The sequence below is a fragment of the Grammomys surdaster genome, unplaced genomic scaffold, assembly GCF_004785775.1.
Source record: "Grammomys surdaster isolate TR1022 unplaced genomic scaffold, NIH_TR_1.0 125889, whole genome shotgun sequence".
Classification (NCBI taxonomy): Eukaryota; Metazoa; Chordata; class Mammalia; order Rodentia; family Muridae; genus Grammomys; species Grammomys surdaster.
The window spans coordinates 920,852-943,168 of NW_021620714.1; the positions used below are offsets into that span (position 1 = coordinate 920,852).

Sequence of the window (22,317 nt, forward strand, 5' to 3'; positions counted from 1 at the left end):
TGATATACTTTCCTTCAGTAGAGGAGGTTTCAGTCTCTGCCTAGAGAACTTGGATGACAAGACTCCTAATGCTCTTACAAGATTTCACATTATCCCTAACAAGAAAGTGCCAGCAAGAATTCATTAACACTCATTTTGATTTATGACAATGAATATAAGTTGTCATTTAATAAATACTTATTAGGTGAACAGATAGGAAATATCAGATAAGCAGACCAATAATTTCATATTTTTATCTGTATGTAGTAATGCCAGAAAATACAGTTAGAACAGTACTACCTAGGGAGATCTTTAGCCAACCTTACTGTAAAACCAGATGTGGTGGTCCACACCGATAATCCCAACACTTCAAAAGTGGAGGCAGATCTGGAGTTTATTCTCATGGCTAGTTACAGGACAGCTTGTGTGCTACATTAAGGCTCTGTTTTTGTTATGACAAAAGATTTAGTTTAATATTGATTTGGAAGGAAGGGGTTTTGGTAACATGTCCTTAGCATGGTTCAACAATTTTATCAATCACTCAAACAAACTTGGTAACACTGAAGATATACTAGTTAATATTCTGAATTACAAATATTGAATAAAAAAGGAGGAATTAAAATAAAAGAAACCTTTTGGTTGGCTGGTTGTCAGTACAGGAGATAAACCCTCGGTCTTGTGTGCATTGCAGGCAAGCAGTCTATAATTAAGTTACTTCTATGGCCACAACAAATGATTGTTTTTATTTATATTTTAAGATATGGTCTTACTATGTTACCCAGGTCAGCTTTAAATTCTGAGATTCCTGCCTCAACCTCCTAGAGTGGTAGGCAATTCTACAACCATCTTAACAACTACATAATTTTTGTACGTATTTTAAATTTACTTATTTCTGTTTCTCTCTGTGTGTAGACCCATTTGCATGGCACATATGTAGTGGTTGGAGAATAACCCACCAGAATTGGGTCACAACATCTGGGTTCCAGAGATCAAACTCAGGTCATCAGTCTTGGAGCCCAGTGCCTTTCTTTATCAGTCTGATGGACGGTCTAGCCACTGTAGTTGTCTAAAGTCTAATGGTCTAGCCACTGTAGTTGTCTAAAGGGTTTGTAAAAACCCTGTTGTGTTCATTGTCGTAATTAAACTGTCAACTAGAGAGAACGTAGAATTATCTGAAAAGACAATTTCGACTGAAACATTGCCTACATCAGATTAACCTGTTGGAGAGTATCTTGATTGCTAACTGATGTATGAGGACCCTGCTCAAAATATACCCAGCACCATTCTCTAGGAAGGTGGTACTGAACAGTGTGAGAAAGCAAGCTAAACATAACAAGCCTGCCTGCTAGCCAGTAAGAGGATCCCCATAGCACACCTGCCACACATTTTTGTTGGGGTTTTTGAATTATGTTCTTTGGCATGAAATAGCAAAGCAGGCCTGCCTTCAATTCCTCTCTTTACTTCCTTCTACAGTGAATGGACTGCAGTGACTTAGTCCCCATAAGGATTGCACATAAGAACACTTGGTCTTGAGCTAATGACTATTTGAAAGATGTTATTGAGGACAGGCTTTTGAAATGTGAGGTTTAAAACATATCATGTGCTTTCTGCTTCTTCTCTATGGCTTGAGATGGGAACTCTCAGCTGCTGCTCTAATCTCCTGCTGCACGCCCCTCCCTCCATCATGGTGGGTTCTAACCATCTGGACCTGCTAAGACCCAAACTCTTCCTAAACAAAGTGTTAGCACAGCAATAAAAAAGTAACTAAATCAAATAAGCCCTTTGTCCCTAAGTTGCTTTTGACCAAGAAGCTTTGTTAAAACAACAACAAAAACCCAAATCATTCAAAACTACAGTTCAAGAAAAGTTTTTTTGCTAAAAAAGTCAGATACTTAACTATGCCATAATCACTACTGTTCTCTTAAACTGACATCGAAATGGATAATCTTCTCAGGACAAGAGAGCAAATCTCTTGCCATCAATTTCAGTAATAAACACATCTAAAGTAATAAACATTCTAGTTATCACAACATTCTAGTTTTAAGAAGGAACTTGGCAAACTAGAACACATGTAGGAAAGCAATGGTCATAAAATGCATTTATATGGAAAAACCATGCTAAAAACGGACGTGACACAGAATTTTACTAAACTGTCATACTAAATACCACTTGTTTTTTTTTTAAAAGATTTATTTATTTATTTATTTATTTATACACATTGGTGTTTTGTTTGGAACAGAAGCTACAGATAGTTGTGAGCTGCCATACAGGTGCTGAGAACTGAACCTGGGTCCTCTAGAAGAGCAGCAGCAAGTGCTCTTAACTGCCAAGCCACTTCTCCAGCCCTAAATACCACTTCTTATATGTGTGTTAAATTATTATGCTCAATTTTTTAATGCAGTTACCATCTCAAGACATAAGTACTTTTAATAACATGATTTTAAACAACCATAATTTAATAGTATGGTTCACTATTTATTATCAACATTTTAATACTGCTCATAATTATTTTTACCTGCCCAGAGTAATAAGTATTATGTACTATTTCATTCTAATTACCCAAAAAGGATTTATCCTATTCCATAATAAACCTATACTTAACTTTCAGTGGTAAAATACTAACATTAAAATCAGTAATTAACATTCAAGTAATTTTTTATGAAGAGCAGAGCTTTTCAACTTCAATCAGCATGAACTATTATTACTCACTATGAAGTCTTTTACATGATAACTCCCAAATGAAAGTAAAGTTCCTTTCTGGTAAGATTCCATAAATATGAAAGGAAGAATTTCTACTTATAAAACATACTCCAAAAGAAAGCACAGAGAAACCCTGTAGAAAAGAGATTATGGACAAGGAATAGTTTACACGAGGATGAAATGTATTCCAGACTTACCTTTTGAAAGTAGTTTCCTAAATTTCTGTGTTGCAGAAAGCTGCTGTTCTGGGCTATTCGAGAATATCATATCAGTCATGTCAGAAGTAATGACGCCCCCCTGGATCATAGACAAAGAGCAAATACAACACAATATTAACCTTAGTTCAGTGAAAAGACAACATAAAATGCTTATCAAATTAATAACACATTTCCAAAAGTTATACAAGTATATAAAAATCTTAAATCCAAAACTGTGAAAGAACATAATAAAGTGACATGGTCAGACTCTCTATTATTAAGAACTTCATGATAGCTAGGCAGTGGTGGTGCAGGTCTTTATCCCAATGCTAGGGAAGCAGAGGCAGGTAGATCTCTGATGAGGCCAGCCTGGTCTACAGAGTGAGTTCCAGGACAGCCAGGGCTACACAGAGAAACCCTGTCTCAAAAAAAAAAAACCAAAAAAACAAACAAACAAAAAAAAATTTTAAGGCTGAAATTAGAGAGTGGCTCAGCAGTTAAGAGCACTGGCTGCTCTTTCTGAAGACCCAGATTCAAGTCCTAGCACCCAAAAGGCAGCTCACAACCACCTCCAGTTCTGGAGGAACTGCCAATCTTCTTCTGGGCAACCTGGGTTCCCTGGGCACCAGGTACCCAAGTAGTGTATAGACATGCAAACAGACAAAACACTCACATGTATAAAATACAAAAAAGTTCTTTTTCATGACTCTAAATCTAAAGCAACCGCTCCACATATCTGTTATATCCGTCGTTTCTATTCTATTCTTTTTATTTATGAGACCAGATATTCATGTAGCTCTGGCTGGCCTCAAACTCTCTATTTAGCCAAAGGTAACCTTGAACTTCTGATCTTGCCACCAATCCCTGAACACTGAATCTATAAGTGTGGCCACTAGACCCAATTTATGTGGGCCTGGGGATTGAACCCAAGGCTTTATAGATAAGCACTCTGCTACCTGAGACATCTCAGAGCCCCAGCCTATTTAATCACATACCAAACTCCTATCACTACGAGGTAGTTTTCCTAGTTATTTGTTAATATCTGAGCTTCCAGATTAGTATAATCTTGATACCCAATCACCCTGTCTGTGTTTATTTTTCCAACAGATGTACAGACATAAAATTGTACATATTAATAGGGTAGCATTAAGTATTTCTATACACATTAATCACTACTACTGATGGCAAGAAATGTTCAACTTACACTTAGTAAAGGAGGTGGTAGTGATCTTTCAGAAACCACTGATTCTAACCACTGCAACATTCAAAAATTGAGTCTGATTCCTGATTAAACACGTGTGACTACATGTCTTCATATATGCAAACTATGTACACCTACGTATACATAATCGTTTTATTATATACAGTAAACAACTATTGTTTTCTTCCTTTTTATATATACTCACTTTAAGATTTATATCATGGTATTTAAGTTACAGGACATCTTTGCATCCTCTTCTGGGGAGAAGGTTGGTTACATAAAAGCTATACTATTTTAGAAGAAAGCATGACTTCCTTATCTTTATTTGAAGCTCCATATGGTTGGTTTAAAAAGTGTATGTATGCCTAATAAATAAGGAGTAGATTCTGATAGCTAACTTTATGTGCCAACCAGGTTACCTAGACCAATATTAATCTAAATGTTACTCCGAATGTATAGATGTGATTAACATTTAAATTAAGACATCCAAATACAACAGATTATGATTGCTTTTCCTAATGTGGGGTGAACTTAATTAGCTATAGGCTTTTTAGACTGAAGTTTCCTGGAAGGGAGAGAATTCAGTCTCGGACTACAACAATACTTCTTGAGTTTCCAGCTTGCTGACCTACCCTCTAAACTACCTGGTTGACAGCTCCCATCATAAAAGCCTTTCCGCCTTTCCCTTCTGCCTTTCCTTCCCTCCCTCTACCTTTCCCAGCCCCTCTCCATGGTTCTTTCTCCAATAAACTCTGACTAATACATCTAGAATACTATATTCTGAAGAGGTGGCTAAGAAGTACATTCTGCTCTTGCAGAAAGACTCAAGTTCTGGTCCTAGAACTCACACTGGGACACTTACAAGTACCTGTAACTCCCATTCCAGGAGATCTGATGCTCACTTCTGGCCTCCTTAGATACAAGTGCCCACACAGAGAGACATCTTTTAAAAACAACACTACTACACTCACTTAGAATCCCCTTTAGTAGTTGAAAAGACAGACTCCCTGTCTGTGTGTGTGTCTGTTTTTCAGTGTCGTTCTGGCTGGCCTTGAACTCACTCTGTAGACCTAGCTTGAATTCAAGAGATCAGCCTGCTTGCCCCTCCAATTACTGGGATTAAAGGTGTGCACCAAACAGATCTTCTAAAGGCCTGAGAAAGATTTATCACAAACTGATTAAAATGTAGGCCATAATTTCTGTGTTTGGGGAAAACCTAATCCCTCTTGGCCTAGGCAAACTAATATTTCCCACAGAAGTCTTACCAACAATCCCTTAATATATTCTCATCAAATTAATGTTTGAGAGCACCATTTGTGGAGCTGGGATGCAGCTCATTGGCCAAGCTCTTCCGGTATACAAGTTCCTAAGTTGAGCAATAAGATACAAAATTGTTCCAATTGTTTTCTAATGAAAATTGGGATGAATATAATTATTACTACTCAGTCAGAGATAAATACTATTAGCATACTGAAATACTTCCTTAGTAATAGCTAATATATATATATATAAAAATAGGTTTAGCACTCACTTATGTCTACATACATTTTTTTATATTTTTACCCATTTATACTTAGTTTAACAATGACCTCCTATTATTAAAATAGTCTGTTTTCTAAACTGTGGTCTTGTAGTATGGATATGGTTTGAATTTATTTTGAGACATATGTACAACTTTGGCCCCATTTTCTTTTCATCTCTCAATTTTAACTGTTTCGGTATCATATGATCAGAATGGTACATTAGTGAGCTGTGTTATCTGTGATTTATTTTGGAGTTCTCTCAATTCATCTCAACCTAAGCTGCATCATGGACACTTAGGCTTCTCTCTGTTCAGAGTTCACCTCATATAAGTTTCTTTCTTTTTGGGAGAGGTAGGGGTGGAGATGGGGGTTTGAGACAGGGTTGTTCTGTGTAACTCTGACTGTCCTGAAATTCAGTTTGTAGACCAGGCTGGCCTCAAACTCAGAGATCCTCCTGCCTCTGCCTCCCAAGTGTTAAGGGGTTAAAGGCATGTACTACCACCAAGCTCTAAATTTCTATCCAAGTAAGTTACAAGAACATGAACCCTTATCTATTATTGTCTTATAAGTTCAGGCCTTATCTGCTTCAAAATTTATTTATCAGAATATAAAACTCAAATGCTACTTAAAGCACAGTTCTAAAACAATGATATAAAAGAAAAGAGTACAGTTCCAGTGAAAAATGAGGTGCCAGCCATAGATATGAAAGAAACATAAATGCATCACCAACTGAAAGGCCAACCTCAACAGTCTACACAAGATGTAATCCTAACCATGGTATCCTGGCACAGGCAAAACTATGGAGAGAATAAAATAATCAGTGGCTTTAGCAGGGAGGGGTAAATAGAGGAGTTTCAAGGCAGTAAAACTGTGTATGATCCTACTAAGAGAGGATCCAAAAGTAAACAAACCTCAGGCTCCAGGTAAGAAAGTATGTTGACAGAGGCTCATTAACTCAAGAACCACTCTGATGATCGAGCTAAGGAAGGGAGAAGCTGTAACTGTAGGGAGTCAGGGTAGTAAAGGAAATCTTGTGCTTTTGTTTTGGTTTGGGTTTTTTGCTTTTTATTTTTTACTGTTTTGCTGTGAAGCTAAATGTTCTAAAAACTTCACTATCTATTAAAAATTCCAAAAGGAATCATACTCTGTCAAATCTAAAAAGAAACTTCTTTTGCAAACTGGAGAGCTATGTAGTGACAGAAAACACAATAGTGTATCACATGCCACCATTTGTAAAGGAAAAGGGGGAAACATTTGTTTTCTTTCACACAGAGGTTCTCATAAGGAATAAATAACAAGAATTAGTGATTATCAGGAGGAGAAAATATTTGGTGACTGAAATGGCAAATACTTTAAAAAAAAAAAAAGTCATATACAGGGATGGGGTATGGCTCGGTGGCAATGCTGTTTGTCTAGCCTGAAAAGGCTGAGTTAAATCCCCAGCACCACAAAGATGTATGCGTGTGATTTTATTAAACTATATTAACAGTTCAAAATACTGGACTGACAAGATGGTTCAGCGGTTAAGAGCATTTGCCATTCTTGCAGAGTACTTGGGTTCAACTCTTAATACCAACATGGCAGCTCATAACCACCTCTAACTCTAAATCCAAGGAATTCAGCACCTTCTTCCAGCCTCCGGGGCATCAGGCACACACATTAACATATATGCAGGCAAAACACGCATGCACATAAATAATAAATGTATCTTTAAAACACATAACTTGCCATGCAGTAGTGGTGCAGACCTTTAATCATAGCACTTGTGAGGCAGAGGCAGATGGAAATTTGTGATTTCAAGCCCAACCTGCTCTACAGTAAGTTCTAGGACAGTCAGAGCTACAGAGAAACCCTGTCTCAAAGAAAAAGAAATAAAAAAAAAGAAAAAGAAAAAACATATATACTAATTGCTCATTATAAAGGGATTTAATGAGATTTAATTAATTTTCATAAATGCATAGCATATTTTATATAATTAAAATTATTTAATTAAGTATAATACACAGAAACTCAACAAATCTGATCCATTTCACTATAATTTCTTTTATCTTTTATGGAACTCACAAAAAAGTTACAACAAAACTATCTAATACAGAATACTTCTGATACAGAATCTAGTTTCCCAAATGCACGTTGGTTCTATATCACAACTTTGGGAAGGGTGCACATGCCATAGGTGCATATGGTGATCAGGACAAGAGGGAGTCAGTTCTCTGACCTTATGAGTCAGAGAAAGTGCCTTCTGTCACTGAGCCACCTCGCCTTTCTGTACTTCCTCTTATGTACTTTCTGTACAGTATACACCCTTCACTGTACATATTATGAAGTACAGTGAGATGTTTCAACACATGTGTTTTATAGTTTTGTTTTTGAAACAGTATCTATGAGGCCAATGAGGGCCTGAAACTGTCCTCCTTCCTCAGTTTCCCCAGTATTGGGATTACAGACATTACCATGCCCAACTAACTTAACCTTTCTATTAAACTGGAAAGACAAAAAACAAAAGCAAAAACCAACATCTCTTACCTTCATCACAATACCACCAAAGAGTTCTTTTTATCATACTTACTGGTGCCATCTCCATGTTATTTATCTGGGCCTCATGAAAGCCACCATCAGACATAACTTCTTCTTCTGTTTCTTCTTCTGCTGTAGCAACATTTCTTCTCTTGAATAACTAAAAAGTAAAAGAATGTTAGTCATATAATTTTAACACAAGGGAATTCAACACCCTTTTAGTTCTAAAGCTTTGTGCTGCCTTTAGTGTTTCCTGGTGAGGAAGACTTCAGACTTCTTTGTCTACAATCTTACAATTGAGTCAATTAACTACCATACTACCTATGCCAGTATTCAAGAGCATAAAACTTAACCAAGAAAAACTGGATACTGCATGACATAAATGTGATGACAATGATGATGATGATGTCAACAACCCACATGGATGAAAATAACTTTGGGGCATGTTGAGGTCATTTCCCTCAACACTTGGTAAGAAACAGGCACAAGGCAGTCTTCACAGTTCTTCAGGAAAAAAATGACAAAGACACGATTAGAATGATTCAATACTTCATCTTAACAATCTTCAAGGATAGATAGTGTGTTGAGGTTTCTAGAGCTGTCAATCTCTAGGAATCGATGACAGCAAAGGATGACTATATAAACAGTATCTTTTAAAGCCTCATTAATTTTCTAGGCTATACAGTATATTGTCTAAGTCTTCAAAACTTACTATTAGGCTTGTACCACTCATCACAATTTGAACTAGCTACAAATTAATTGTAACAAGCGGCCATCATACTAGACAATCAGCTCAAAAGTTTAGGAATTTCAAGGAGATAAAAGCAGTGTTAGATGCAGCTAGAACCTGACGCTCTACAGAACAAACTTTCAACATTACTGGTTCAGGTGATGTCAACCACCTTCGCAGCTTTGGAAAAGGACTAGGGATAAGTAACTCATACAATGCTCAGAGTGGAGCAGGGCGCTCAGGAGACAGAAGCTGTAGGTCTTTGTGACTTCAAGGCTGGCCTGGGCAGCCAGAACTACACAAGGACACGACCTCCACAAAAAGGCTCACAATGGTACCTGATATGTCAATACTCAAGACTTAAGTATTATCCACACTTCAAAATAGTAATTGCTTCAGTTCACTAATTTAGAGCTGTATAGTCATTTACCAAAAAAAACAAAAAACAAAAAAAAACAAAAAAAAAACCCGGCAGTGGTGGCACACGCCTTTAATCCCAGCACTTGGGAGGCAGAGGCAGGCAGATTTCTGAGTTCGAGCCCAGTCTGGTCTACAGAGTCAGAGCCACACAGAGTAACCCTGTCTCAAAAAAAAAAACAAAACAAAAAAAACAACAACAAAAAACAAACAAACAAACAAATCACGACTAATTTTCCTTGTATACTCAATAAAAGTGACTACCAGGCAGGTCAGAGCTATCAGGCAAGACCCCAGTTTCTACATGCCCCCTACTGAAAAATCTACTAAATGGCTAACTTCAGCAAAAGGAAGGAGTTTGAGAGTCAAAGGAGCCTTTCACAGGGGTCACCTAAGTCCATCAGGAAGTAACAAATATTTATATTATGATTCATAATAGGAGCAAAATTGCAGTTATCAAGTAGCAACAAAATATATGATTAGGGGGTCACTATAGCAAGAGGAATTGTATTAAAGGGTGGCAACATTAAGATAGCTGAAAAACCACTGTTCTAGAAAACACATGAGATTAAGGAGAAAGGATCATTATAAGAAAAAGGTAAGAAATTCCCAGTAAAGAAGTCTCAGTACAACAGCTACACAGCAAGTCCACAGCACAGGATAAACAATATTAACTGATCCAAGAGAAAAAAGTATACTGGGGAAGAACTTCCCTCACAAAAAAACAAAAAATTATCCGAAAAGTTCACAAATACAAAGTTAAACTAAAAAACAAAGCTAAAATTAAAAATTAACAGGACATAGTAATATATATATGCCTTTAGTCCCAGTATTTAGGGGGTAGAAGCTAGCCTAGTCTACACAGCAAGCTCCAGGATAGCCAAAGCTAAATGGTGAGACCCTGTCTCATAAACAAATGAATAACCTAGCTATAGAAGGAAATGACTAAATGTTAGAAAGTTAAAGCTAAAAAAGTTTTTTTTTTTTTTTTTAAAAACACGTGGGGGAGTGAGGTCTGTTGGAAAGATTACCTCAATAGTAAAGAACACTGCTGTTCTTCCAGAGGACCTAGGTTCAACTCTGAGCACCTACCTAGTGATTTAGGAACATTTTTAATTCTAGTTCCAGGGGATCTAACTGAGCCTCTACTGTCTTCCACAGGTACCAGGCATGTACAGAGTACACAGACATACATAAAAAAAAAACATATACATAAAATGCAGAAATAAAACATTTTTTTTAAAGGGATGGAGTAGTAGAGCATCCATTGTTCTTGCAGAGGACCAGCCATCCCAAGTTTATAGCTCTCACATGGCAGCTCACAGTTCCTGGATCTGACATCCTCTTCTGGCCTCCATGGGTACTGCATGCATGTAGTGTGTATGTATACACACAAGCAGAAAAAAATACCCATACACATAACATATAAATAAATCTTAAAAAAGAAAATAAGAGAGCTGAAGAGATGGCTCAGCGGTTAAGAGCACTGAGTGCTCTTCCAGAGGTCCTGAGTTCAATTCCCAGCCACCACATGGTATCTCACAACCATCTGTAATGAGATCTGATGCCCTCTTCTCGTGTGTCTGAGGACAGTAATAGTGTACCTACATACATAAAATAAATAAATAAATCTAAGAAAGAAAGAAAGGAAGAAAGGAAGAAAGGAAGAAAGGAAGGAAGGAAGGAAGGAAGGAAGGAAGGAAGAAAGAAAGAAAGAAAGAAAGAAAGAAAGAAAGAAAGAAAGAAAGAAAGAAAGAAAGAAAGAAAGAAAGCTAGCTAGCTCCAGGAAAAAAAACCAAGGTACATAAAAGAAAATGTAGCTACTTAATTCCATGATGGATATTGCATACACACAGGAATACAGCTGTACTAGTAGAAACAAACTTTACCTACCACAATGGAACATCAGTAGACATTTTAAACTCACCAATATGTAGAAATTACTCAGAAATTTAACATCCACAAAAATTAAAATCACCTTACCTGAGAAACTGCCTGTTAATTTTCAAATATTTTAATATTATTTGGCTTACCCTACTATGTGTACTAATCACTCACAAAGTAGGAATGTAAAAAGAAAATATAACTGCCCAGACAATCATGACCTGTATGTATGTATGTATGACTACCAGATACAGAACAGGTCATCTGGACTCATCAGCCAAGCCAACTGATGGCAAACACCAATAGTCCCAGTTTTTATCAATTTGTTATTCCAGAAGATATTTCTTGTAACTGAAAGTGTCAAAGGAGCCTTCACTCTGTATCACTTTGTTTTTTTTATGAACTTTACAGCAATATCCTATGACCGAATCACATCAAGTCAGCAAAAATCTGTAATTCAGTAAACTCAAAATAGGTCCTTTCTGTACAGGAAAATGTCTAGTTTCAACAGTCTGAGAACTAGACAGAGGTCATTTATACATTCTACCTACACAACAAATACTAATTTCTACTCTACTAATTGATGCAGCTAACATTTTGTTCTTGGAAGTACCAAATGCTTGCTGCACTTCACTCAGACCTAACTGCTGGCACAAGGCAGTGACTTTTCCAGATAAATAACAAGGCAGCTGTGGAGGAATCAACAATACCAAATGAATTCCCGTTTTCCTGATCTTCACTATCTTACAAACCAAGCTTGAAGTACTAATTAGTTTTAGCAGTTTATCCATACAAAACAGAATTTATGAAGTGACAAGATTTCTTGGTGGGAGGCTCTTTGGTTGGCCTAGAACTCCCTCTAAAGACCAAGCTGGCCACCAACTTAAAAATATCCACCTTCAGCCAGGCAATGGCGGCGCACGCCTTTGATCCCAGCACTTGGGAGGCAGAGGCAGGCAGACTCCTGAGGCCATCCTGGTCTACAGAGTGAGTTCCAGGACAGCCAGAGTAAAAAAGGGAAATCCTGTCTCAAAAAAACCAAAATCCAAAAACCAAAAAAACAAGTATCTACCTTCCCCTCCTTCCCAAGTACTGAAATTAAAGGTATACCACTATACGTGGCTCCAAGTTAAGTTTTTTCTTTTTAAGGTTTATTTTTATGTCTGTGAGTGCTCTATCTGCATCTGCATGCCAGAAGAGGGCACCAGATCCTATTATGGATAGTTATGAGCCACCATGTGGTTGCTGGGAATTGAACTCAGGATCTTTGGAAGAGCAACAGTGCCCTTAACCACTGAGCCATCTCTCCAGCCCTCAAAGCTAAGATTTTAAGTAGAGCAATATTACAGAAAATTAAAGCCCTAGCACAATTTCAGATTTTTATACAATAAATATAGTAAACTTCCAACTATAACCACAAATACTTTCAGTTAAAAGTATGGTCATATTTTTCAATTTATATACTATAGATGTTGAGCTTCTGCTTTTAGCAGTTAAAAATAAATATAAAAAGTTATGAAAATTTTAGAACAGAACTGAAACATGAATAAGCTATCACAAAAAAATAACAATCAGTAAGGTGAAAAACTTTTTGACATTGACACAAGGCTGCAAAGAAAAAAAAATCTTTACCTGCTGAACCAATTGCTATCCTAAGTTTTGTTTGTTTTAAGACAGTCTGTAACCTAGAACAACGTTCTTGTCTCAGCTTCCCAAGCACTTCAACTATAGATGAGACCTACCACACACACCAGCTTTGTCCTGAGCATTTTAAAAGTGAGACTAAGTCCTCTATCTTCTTGCACATTTTCATACTTAATAATAATTAAAGGCGTCCTTGAGATGGCTCAATGACACTACCACCCTGGGAACTGCATGGCAGGGAATCAACTCTCACAAGCTGTCCTCTGACTTCCACATACATCCTTGGCTCTAACATGTCTACTCCTACCTTGCCACACAAACATCATGCATACACATTAAATAAATGTAATCTTAATATTCTAAAAGCCTTATCCAAAATGTCCTTTCGGACAAAATACACTGAGAAAAGAAAAGGTGTATTCCCTGAAATTTTACTTCAAAACATTAGGCATTAGAACTGTACAGAGACATGAAGCAGCTACAGCACACTGATGACAGTCACTCAGGTTAAGGTTTGAGTTTATGAGGGTCATAAACCCTCAAACTGTATCTTCAAACTTCTCAAACATTTGTAATGAGGCAATGCTCTGTCATAAGACTTCAGTAACACAGGCAAATCAGAAGCATACTGTACTTTCCAAGGTGACTGACAGTTGAGAATGGAGCGTCACAGGCTTACCTGCTCTTCTCTTTTCTGCTTCCGTAATTGCAGTCCTTCTTCCTCCCTCCTCCTGCGCATCTCATCAGGATTCAGAGATTTGTTCTTGTAACTTTTCAGGCGAAAGTTCTCTTTTCCTGGCGTGGACATGATTTCTAGAAGAAGTGAGAAAACAGATGAGTTTTAAGAGTTTTATTATTCAATGAACTCAGCCTTTAACATACATATATACATACATACATACATACATACATACATACATACATACATATTATACACACACACACACACAGACTCACCAAAAAGGTTATTTTCAAATTTTATTTCATTTGTTTAATGGGAGGAAGGATACCAACACACTGCATGGAGGTCAATCAGCCTAACAGATGGAACTTAGATTGCCAGACTTAATGGCAAGCATCTTACCCCAGTCTACCACTTAATGGAAAGCATCTTACCCCACAGTCTATCTCACAGGCCCATTTTATTTCTAATAGCTTTACTAAAATATTCAACTTTTTCTTTGGCTAACTAATATTCCATTGTATATGTCTATAACAATTATATTTATCTCTCATCAGCTAAGGAACATCAGGGTTATTTCCACCCTTTGGCTAGTATGAATTACACTTCTAAAAACATTTACGAAGAAGATTTTGTGCAGATATATTTTCATTTCTTGTGCATATATAGTTATGAGTGGTCTTGTGGGTCATAGTAATTCTTTGTTTTAATCTCTTGAAAAACTGCCAACTGCTTTCTGAGGTGGCCTCATCATTTTATATGCCATCACTTCGTGTGAGTTACAATTTTCTACATCTTAGATAATAAAACTTCTTTAATTTAATCACCCTAATATGTACAAAGTGATATCTCATGGTTCTGATTTATAATCTTCTGGTGACTAATGAAGTACAGCAGATTTCACAATTACTATCTAAGTATGTATCTCTCAGATCCTTTATTTTTAAATTGGGCTTCTTATCTTTTCAATCTTGAGTTGTAAGAGGTTTTTGTCTTTTTTATTCATTATAGATAAAACTCTTAAAATCTTAATTTTAGGCTAGAGAAATGGTTCAGTAGTTAAGAGCAGCTGCCACTCTTGCAAAGTTCCTGGGTTTGGTTCCCAGCACCCACATGGTGACTAGTGTCCACAGCTCTGGTCCATCTGAAGCCCTCTTCTGACTTCCAAGGGCATCAAGCACCCATATGGTTGCACAGACATACATGCAGGCAAAATATCCATACAGATAAAGTTTTTACAGATTCATTTTAATGAAATCTCTAATTTATTTCTTATTCATGCTTTTGCTGTCATATGTAGAAATCCTTAGCCTTATCTTCCTAACAGTTTTACACATGTTCTCTCTTATAATGGTCCATTTCAAGTTAATGTTTGCACATGATATGCAGTCAAAGTTAGAACTTCATTCTTTTGCACGCCTATACAACAATTTTCCATATGATATTTGGTGATCTTTCAATGATCTTGGTTGGCACTTGCTATAGAATGCATGCTTGTGACTTTCCAAAATTTGTATAAGAAATCCTAAGTCTCAGTATGAGGTGAGTCCAGTATGATTTGATCATGATGGCAGAACCCTCAGATATGAGATTGATTCCTCTATAAAACACACAACCAGTTGTGCATGGCAGTCAAGAAGTACAAGCAGGTTTATCTCTGAGTTGAGGCCAGTCTGGTCTACATATTGAGTTGCAGGAAAGCCAGGGCTACAGAAACTTAGTAGCCCAAGTTTGAGACAGAAATTCTATCTCAAAAAAATGTGAACAGGGTTTGCTTGTCCCTTCTGCCAAGTGAAAAGACAACCATTTATGAAACACGACACAACCTCTTGCCAAAGATTAAATGTGCCAGAACCTTGGCCTTGTCCTTTCTAGCCCCCCAGAACCATGAGAAATGAGTTTCTTTTGTTTGTGAAGCACACAGCTGCCTGACAGTGCTCTTGCTGATAACTAGTTTGTCATATACATATATATATATATATATATATATATATATATATATATATATATATACATACATATATATATGTATATATATACACACACACACACACACATACATATAGTTTAGTTTTATGCCTTTCAATTCTATTCAATTGCTCTTTGAATTATCAATGCCTTATATAAGTTTTAGAACAAGGAAGTATATGCACTCCTCCTTATGTTCTCTTAGAAGACTACCTTGGCCATTACAATGTCTTGTACTTCCACATCAATTTTCAGAACCAGTCTGTCAAGTTCTACAAATCAGCTCAGATTCTAACAGAACTGTAATGAATATATAGATCAACTTGGAGAGTATTGCCACCATAACAAGCTAAACATTCAAGTTTATTAAGCAAGTTTATTTTCTAGTTATAGTCTTGATTTTTCTAATGCTAATTTTTTTAATCTTTATTTCAATGAGTATGTATGTGCCTATTTGTATAGATGTGCACCACGTCTGGTGCCTCTCAGGACACCAGAACAGGGGGTTAAATGCCCTGGAACTCAAGTTACAGACAATTGTGAGCCACTGTGTAAGTGCTGGGAAACAAACCCAGGTCTTCTGCAAGAACAACAAGTGCTCTGCACTGTTGAGCCATCTCTCCAGCTCCCTATATAATCTTTACACACCATTCTGAGTATAAATTTTAATTTCTTTTGCTAAGCATATTCCTAAGTATTTTTCTTTTTCTTTTTTTTTGTCCTAGAGAATCAAATTTTAGTTTTATTTTAGGCTTCCCATTACATATCTATAGAAATACAACTTATTCTTCTGGGGTTTTGTTTGGTTGGATTGTTTGTTTGCTAGTCTGTTCTTGTGACAGTGCTTAAAGTAGCCCAAGCTGGCCTCAAACTCCACCTCCTAAGGACTGGGATCTTAGACATGGATTACCACACCCATTTTCAAATGATTCTTACATATTAACCCAAAATATCCTTCAATAGTGCTGTGCTATTAGTGTTAACAGTATTTCAGTGGATATACAAGATCATTTCCTGCAGAGCTCACTTTATTTACACTTACTAATCTTGATACCCTTATGTCTTTAACTTTTCTGGTTAAAGCTGTCAATACAAAGCTGAACATAAATAGGAAACAGACATTCAAGGAAGGCAGCCATTTAAGCATGACATTACCCTAGAAATTTTTCTTTTAAAAATTTTTTTAACTTATGTGTATGTGTGTTATTGTGTTTGTGTGAGTATATGTTATGATACTTGGGTGCTCACAAAGTCCAGACAAGGGCATCAAAACCCCAAGAGCTAGAGTTACAAGTGGTTTTGAGTACTGGGAACTAAACTAAGGTCCTCTGAAAGTACAGGAAGTGCTCTTATGTTTTTAGTGTGAACTTGGCCTTTAACACTGAGCCATATCTCTAGCCCAGAAAGTGCTCTTAACCACTAAACCATCTGCTTTCCATGGGTGTACACTACTGTGTTGAGAGGCTCCTTTCTATTCCTATATGAGTGTTTCTACTGCTGAAGGAATTTGGATTTTTGTCAAGTGCTTTTTCTATGTCTACTGAAATGTACTCTTTGCTTTTATTTTACTAATAATATATTACACTAACATATTTTAGACTTTAAACCAATCTTGCATCTCTAGGAAAGAGAATCCCACTTGACTATGTGTTAAGTCTTTCTCACTATTGGACTCCATTTGTCCTCTGTTGAGAATTGTGTTATGATATTGGCCTGAACTTTTCTTGTGAATACCTTATCTGGCTTTGGTAGAAGGGTTTAGTATGGTCTTTATAAAATGAAAGACTTTGTAAAGATTTAGCACTGAGTCTTCAAATGTCTGGTAGAATTAGGAGTGAAGTCAGCAGGCCTAAGTGTCTCTCTGTGAGAAGCTTGTTCTACAGATCCACACCTTTTATGCTTTCATCTAAGCTTTTATTGTGATACAACTGTTGATCATATTTTAAAATTCTTTTACTGTAAAGGTAGCTAACTAGTAATATCCCCAACTTTGCTTCAGTTTTGTATACAGTAACCCTCCCCTTTCCTATGGCTTTGCTTTCCCAAGTTTCAGACACCATTATCAACCACAAACTAAATCTAGAAAATTCCAGAAGCCGGGCAGTGGTGGCGCACACCTTTACTTCCAGTACTTGGGAGGCAGAGGCAGGTGGATTTCTGAGTTCAAGGCCAGCCTGGTCTACTGAGTGAGTTCCAGGACAGCCAGGGCTACACAGAGAAATCCTGTCTCGAAAAACAAACGAACGAACGAACGAAAGAAAGAGAGAGAGAAAGAAAGAAAATTCCAGAAATAAGTAAATCGTAAGTTTTACACTGCTCATCATTCTCATTGTTGTTGAAATCTCACACTATCTCACTCCATACTGTCAAGTGAGTAAATCACTGCTGTGTCCAGTACATTCATGCTATATCCACCTCCTTCTTGTTGGTAACTAAACATTTTGTCATCACATCAATTGTTGGTATATTGCAATGCTTCCATGTACGGGTTCAGTTACTACCCAGGTTCAAATATTCATTGAAGGAAAAAGAATGTCTCCCCAAAAGGCAAGGGAGGAATACTGTACTTGATTTACAGTTTGTTTCCTCACTGACCTACTACCTAATTGTTCTGTCCACTACTGAAAGTCCAGTAATGAAGTATCCTCACTCTTACAAATTTTTCAGTTATCCTTTCATTTATGTCACACACGCACACACGCACACACGCACACACGCACACATACATAACATACACTTCTTTACTACAGGCCTAGGGCCTAGTAAGACCTTGTCTTTGTTTGGAGTATAGGGAACAGCTAGGGAGATGATGACTCAGTGGTTAAGAATGCATCCTACTCTTACAAAGGATCCCAGAACCCATGTCAAATGGATCATCTGTAACTCCAGCTCCAAAGTATCTGACACTCCTGGCCACCACTGCACACAGACAGACAGAAAGAAACTCATGTCCTGCCCTAAAAGAGGTCAGACATAGTAGCACAAGCTTGTGATTCCAGAACTTGGGAGGAAACAAGATCAAGATTTCAAGGTTACCCTCAGCTACATAGCAAGTTCAATAGCAGTCTGTGCTACATAAAAGAGCCTGTTCCAAAACAAAATTTTTCCAATTAGATTTCTAAAATCTAAAAACATTTTCACAAAAATTAACTACTTAGTCATTCTCTTTCCTAAAGAAAAAAGATGACTTTAGCTGAGGAGAAACCCCTTAAAAGTCCTAAAGACAAAAAAGTCAGAACTTGTTTGTGGGAGACTGTACAATGTGTACATTCAAAGAACATTAAGCTAAGTCTAGTGGCACACACCTTTAATCCCAACACTCAAGAGGCAGAGGCAGGTGGATCTCCAGCCAGCCTAGTCTACAGAGTGAGCTCCAGTACAGACTGGTCTATATAGAAAAACTGTCTCAGGAAACAAACCAAAAAAAACATACCTACAATGCCTTTACTACTGCTTTGATCTACTCTGAATTTGTCATAGAATATGCTTTTGCCTCAATTAACAGCTCTATTCTCTGCCAATCTATATCCAAAAGTCACTGAGTAAAGATGCTATTTTTATATTCTAACATTATATATTCCCAGCATGCTAAGTCAGTCTACTCCTCCTGTAAACCTGAAACATATCCTAAATGGACTAAACATTTAAAAGCTACAATACCAATAATGGGATACCACAAAATACATTTTTTAATGCATATTGATGTTTTGTCTGCATTTATGTCTGTATATCATATAGCTGCTTGGTGCTCACACAGAAAAGAGGGCACTGAATCCCCTAGGACTACAGTTGTAGACAGTTGTGAGCCATCATGTAGGTGCTGGGAATTGAATCCCCATGCTCTGCAAGAACAGCCAGTGCTTCTAACTGCTGAGCCATCTCTCCAGCCTCCAAGTGCAAACACTTTTAATTACATTATAAGAAATGACATACCATCTTATTAGAAAATGTGACTTTAACATGGAAAACTAAAAGTACAAGAAAGCATCATTACAAAATCAGAAAGATCTGAGTTACGTATAAACCCTAAGAAGCAACTAAGAGTTGTAGGTTCCTAAAAATGGAGTGTATTCAAAGTTTCTTTCAATCCTCTGCTCCCCCAAATGGTTTTACTGGCCAAAACTGAAAACCTGCAAATGCACAAGAACAAGATGATTAATACTACCCACCAATCAGGAAGTGTCACAAGATCTTCCAGGTACCTCTGAAGATATAGAAGCTAAAATCTAGGCTGCCAATTGAAAGTCACTGAAATAGCCAGATTGTTTCACCTGTTCTCTGAAGATAGTGAAAGCAAAACCCTCCTAACCCCTTCAGATGCCCAGAGTAAAGAAACTAAACTAGAAAGTCTGAAACAGCGCTTCAGTGCAAGCTCAATCAACAAGCCACACCCACAAAGCTTCGAATTTGGTTTTGGCACTACACTCTAAAGTGAACAGATGCGAAGTCTCAGTAAAGAAATACAAGAATGGAAACACAGGAGAAATAAGGCAGCAAAAGAAAACACTAGCGCTAGCGCGCGCGCGCGCGCGCGCACACACACACACACACACCAACTATAATCAGTATTCTCAAAAAGAGACTGAAGAGTTTGCTCAGTGGTTAAGAGCACTTGCTGCTATTACAGAAGACCTGACTTTGGTTCCCAGCACACATGTCAGACAGTTCACAACTTCTAACTCCAGCTCCAGGAGCTCCAACACCCTCTTCTGGCCTCTGAGGGCATTCACACACATATGTGCTCATTCACACATACACACAAACTGGGTTTTTCTTAAAAGATTAAAGAACAAAATTAACAGAACAATGACATACATCTTTTTCGAGTTGATTTTAAACAGACCATTAAAATATAATGTCCTCATCTCTGAATGGTGCTACATGCCTGCAATCCCATTCACTGGGTTGCAAAATCAATCCCTAGTTTGAGGCCAGTCTAGGCTAAACAATGTCTTAACAACAAATGTCACATTCACAAAGAACTTCAGCAAACCTGAAGGCCAACAAGGAACAGCCCAAAACAAAGGGCACAATTAAAAACAAAACTAAATGGATCAAAAATCTGCTCAAATTCATCAGTTGTAGTCAAGACTGTAGGGCATTTTCTTAATTAGTGATTGATGTGGGAGGGACCTGTCCACGGTGGGTGGGGGTCACTCCTTGGTTGTTGGTCCTGGGTTCTATAAGAACACAGGCTGAGCAACCCATGAGGAGCAAGCCAGTAAGCAGCATCCCCCCCCATTACATGGCCTCTGCATCACAGTTCCTGTCTCCAGGTTCCAGCCATGCATGAGTTCCTGTCCTTCCTTCAAGCTAAATAAACGCCTTCTTCCTTTGGTCATGGTGTTTTCATCACTGCAATAGTAACCCTAACTAGGACAAATGGCAAGTGCTCTTAACATCTTTGCAGTGTTTTTACTAAACATATAAAACCTGCTTTTACAGAAAACATGATGATTAATTTTAGAAAACAAAGACTTGTAATATTTTCCTATAGTTCATCCTCAACAGATAATGACAATGTATCTTCATATTGCACTGTATTAGAAGGCTTGTTTTTTAAGTTTGCTATGTAAGTTAAAAATAAAAATTCTTCATCTTGAGGTTTGGCTTGGTAAGATCAGGACAGAATTTCCAAGCACTTCTGAAAAAGCTGTCAGCATAATGCTACCATTTTGTACTAGATATTTACATGAATAATTTAATTTTAAAATAATTTTAAAATAATTTTAAAATTTTAATATTAATTTTAAAATCAAAATATCAATCAACTCTGAAAAATGCTGAAGATGTTCTACACCTTACAACATCAAACATTCAGGCAAGATTTAATACTTCATATAAAAATAAACACAAACCGACTCATACAAATTTGCTTTAGTCTTTAATAAATGGTAAAAGTACATTTATATCAAAGAATTATTTTAAAATAATTTCTGGGGCCTGGAGAGATGGCTCAGCAGTTAAGAGCACTGACTGCTCTCCCAGAGGTCCTGAGTTCAATTCTAAGCAACCACATGGTGGCCCACAACCTAATGAGATCTGATGCCCTCTTCTGGTACATCTGAAGACAGCTATGGTGTACTCATACACATCGAATAAATAAATCTTTAGAAAAAAATAAATAAAATAATTATCAGAAAATGCTTGGTCTACCTTCTCATTCATATTATACCTACATACTTTGGCTGCATAAAAATTTCTTGGGCAAAAATGGTCTCTAATGGAGGAAGTCATACACATGCACTTTGATATATATTTTACAACTGTGAATAGTCACAGCTGAACCACATAGAGTACTATGATTCCACAATGCTACAGAAAGGAAGGACAGTAGGGCTCAGGAATTGAAGATAGATAATTTAAAGTGTCCTGTATAATCTGGAGTGTCAAAATTGAGATACAATCAACATTAAAATTCTTCTTACCTAAGGGACAAGAAATAATAAATTTTCCAAACCTCAGAGACAAATTTCCAGTTTTTAAGGGTCCATAGACTGCTTTTTTAAAAAAGATTTATTTATGTATACATATGGCTGCTTTGTCTGTATAGACATTTGCACACAGAAGAAGATATCAGATCTTCAAGGCAGCAACAGTTGTGAGCCAACATGGGTGCTGGAAATTAAACTCAGGACCTCTGGAAGAACGGGCAATGTTCTTAATCATTAAGCCATCTCTCCAGCCCTGGAATGCTCTTTTTAAAAAAGAGAAAAGAAAAAATAGGGGGAAAGGGCTGATGAAAACATAACTCAGTTCTTGTCTACCATGTTGGGGTTCCAACATTAAAGAAGAAAATTCAGGTGCTGGAAAGATAGCATGGAAATTTGGAACACTGACAGTTCTTCCAGAGGACCTGGGTTCAATTCCCAGCA

At 37.1% G+C, this 22,317-nt stretch overlaps 1 protein-coding gene across 1 annotated transcript in view; it reads right to left on the bottom strand.

Annotated features, from left to right (window-relative positions):
- Positions 1–22,317, bottom strand: part of Kpna1 (karyopherin subunit alpha 1) — a 54,689-nt gene that overhangs the window by 25,756 nt on the left and 6,616 nt on the right. The window contains exons 2-4 of the mRNA XM_028752245.1: positions 13,472–13,605; positions 8,170–8,277; positions 2,877–2,976 (exon numbers count right to left, since the gene is read on the bottom strand). Of these exons, the coding sequence (XP_028608078.1) occupies positions 2,877–2,976; positions 8,170–8,277; positions 13,472–13,600 (337 nt within the window). The 5' untranslated portion in view covers positions 13,601–13,605. The remainder of the gene's footprint in view (positions 1–2,876; positions 2,977–8,169; positions 8,278–13,471; positions 13,606–22,317) is intronic.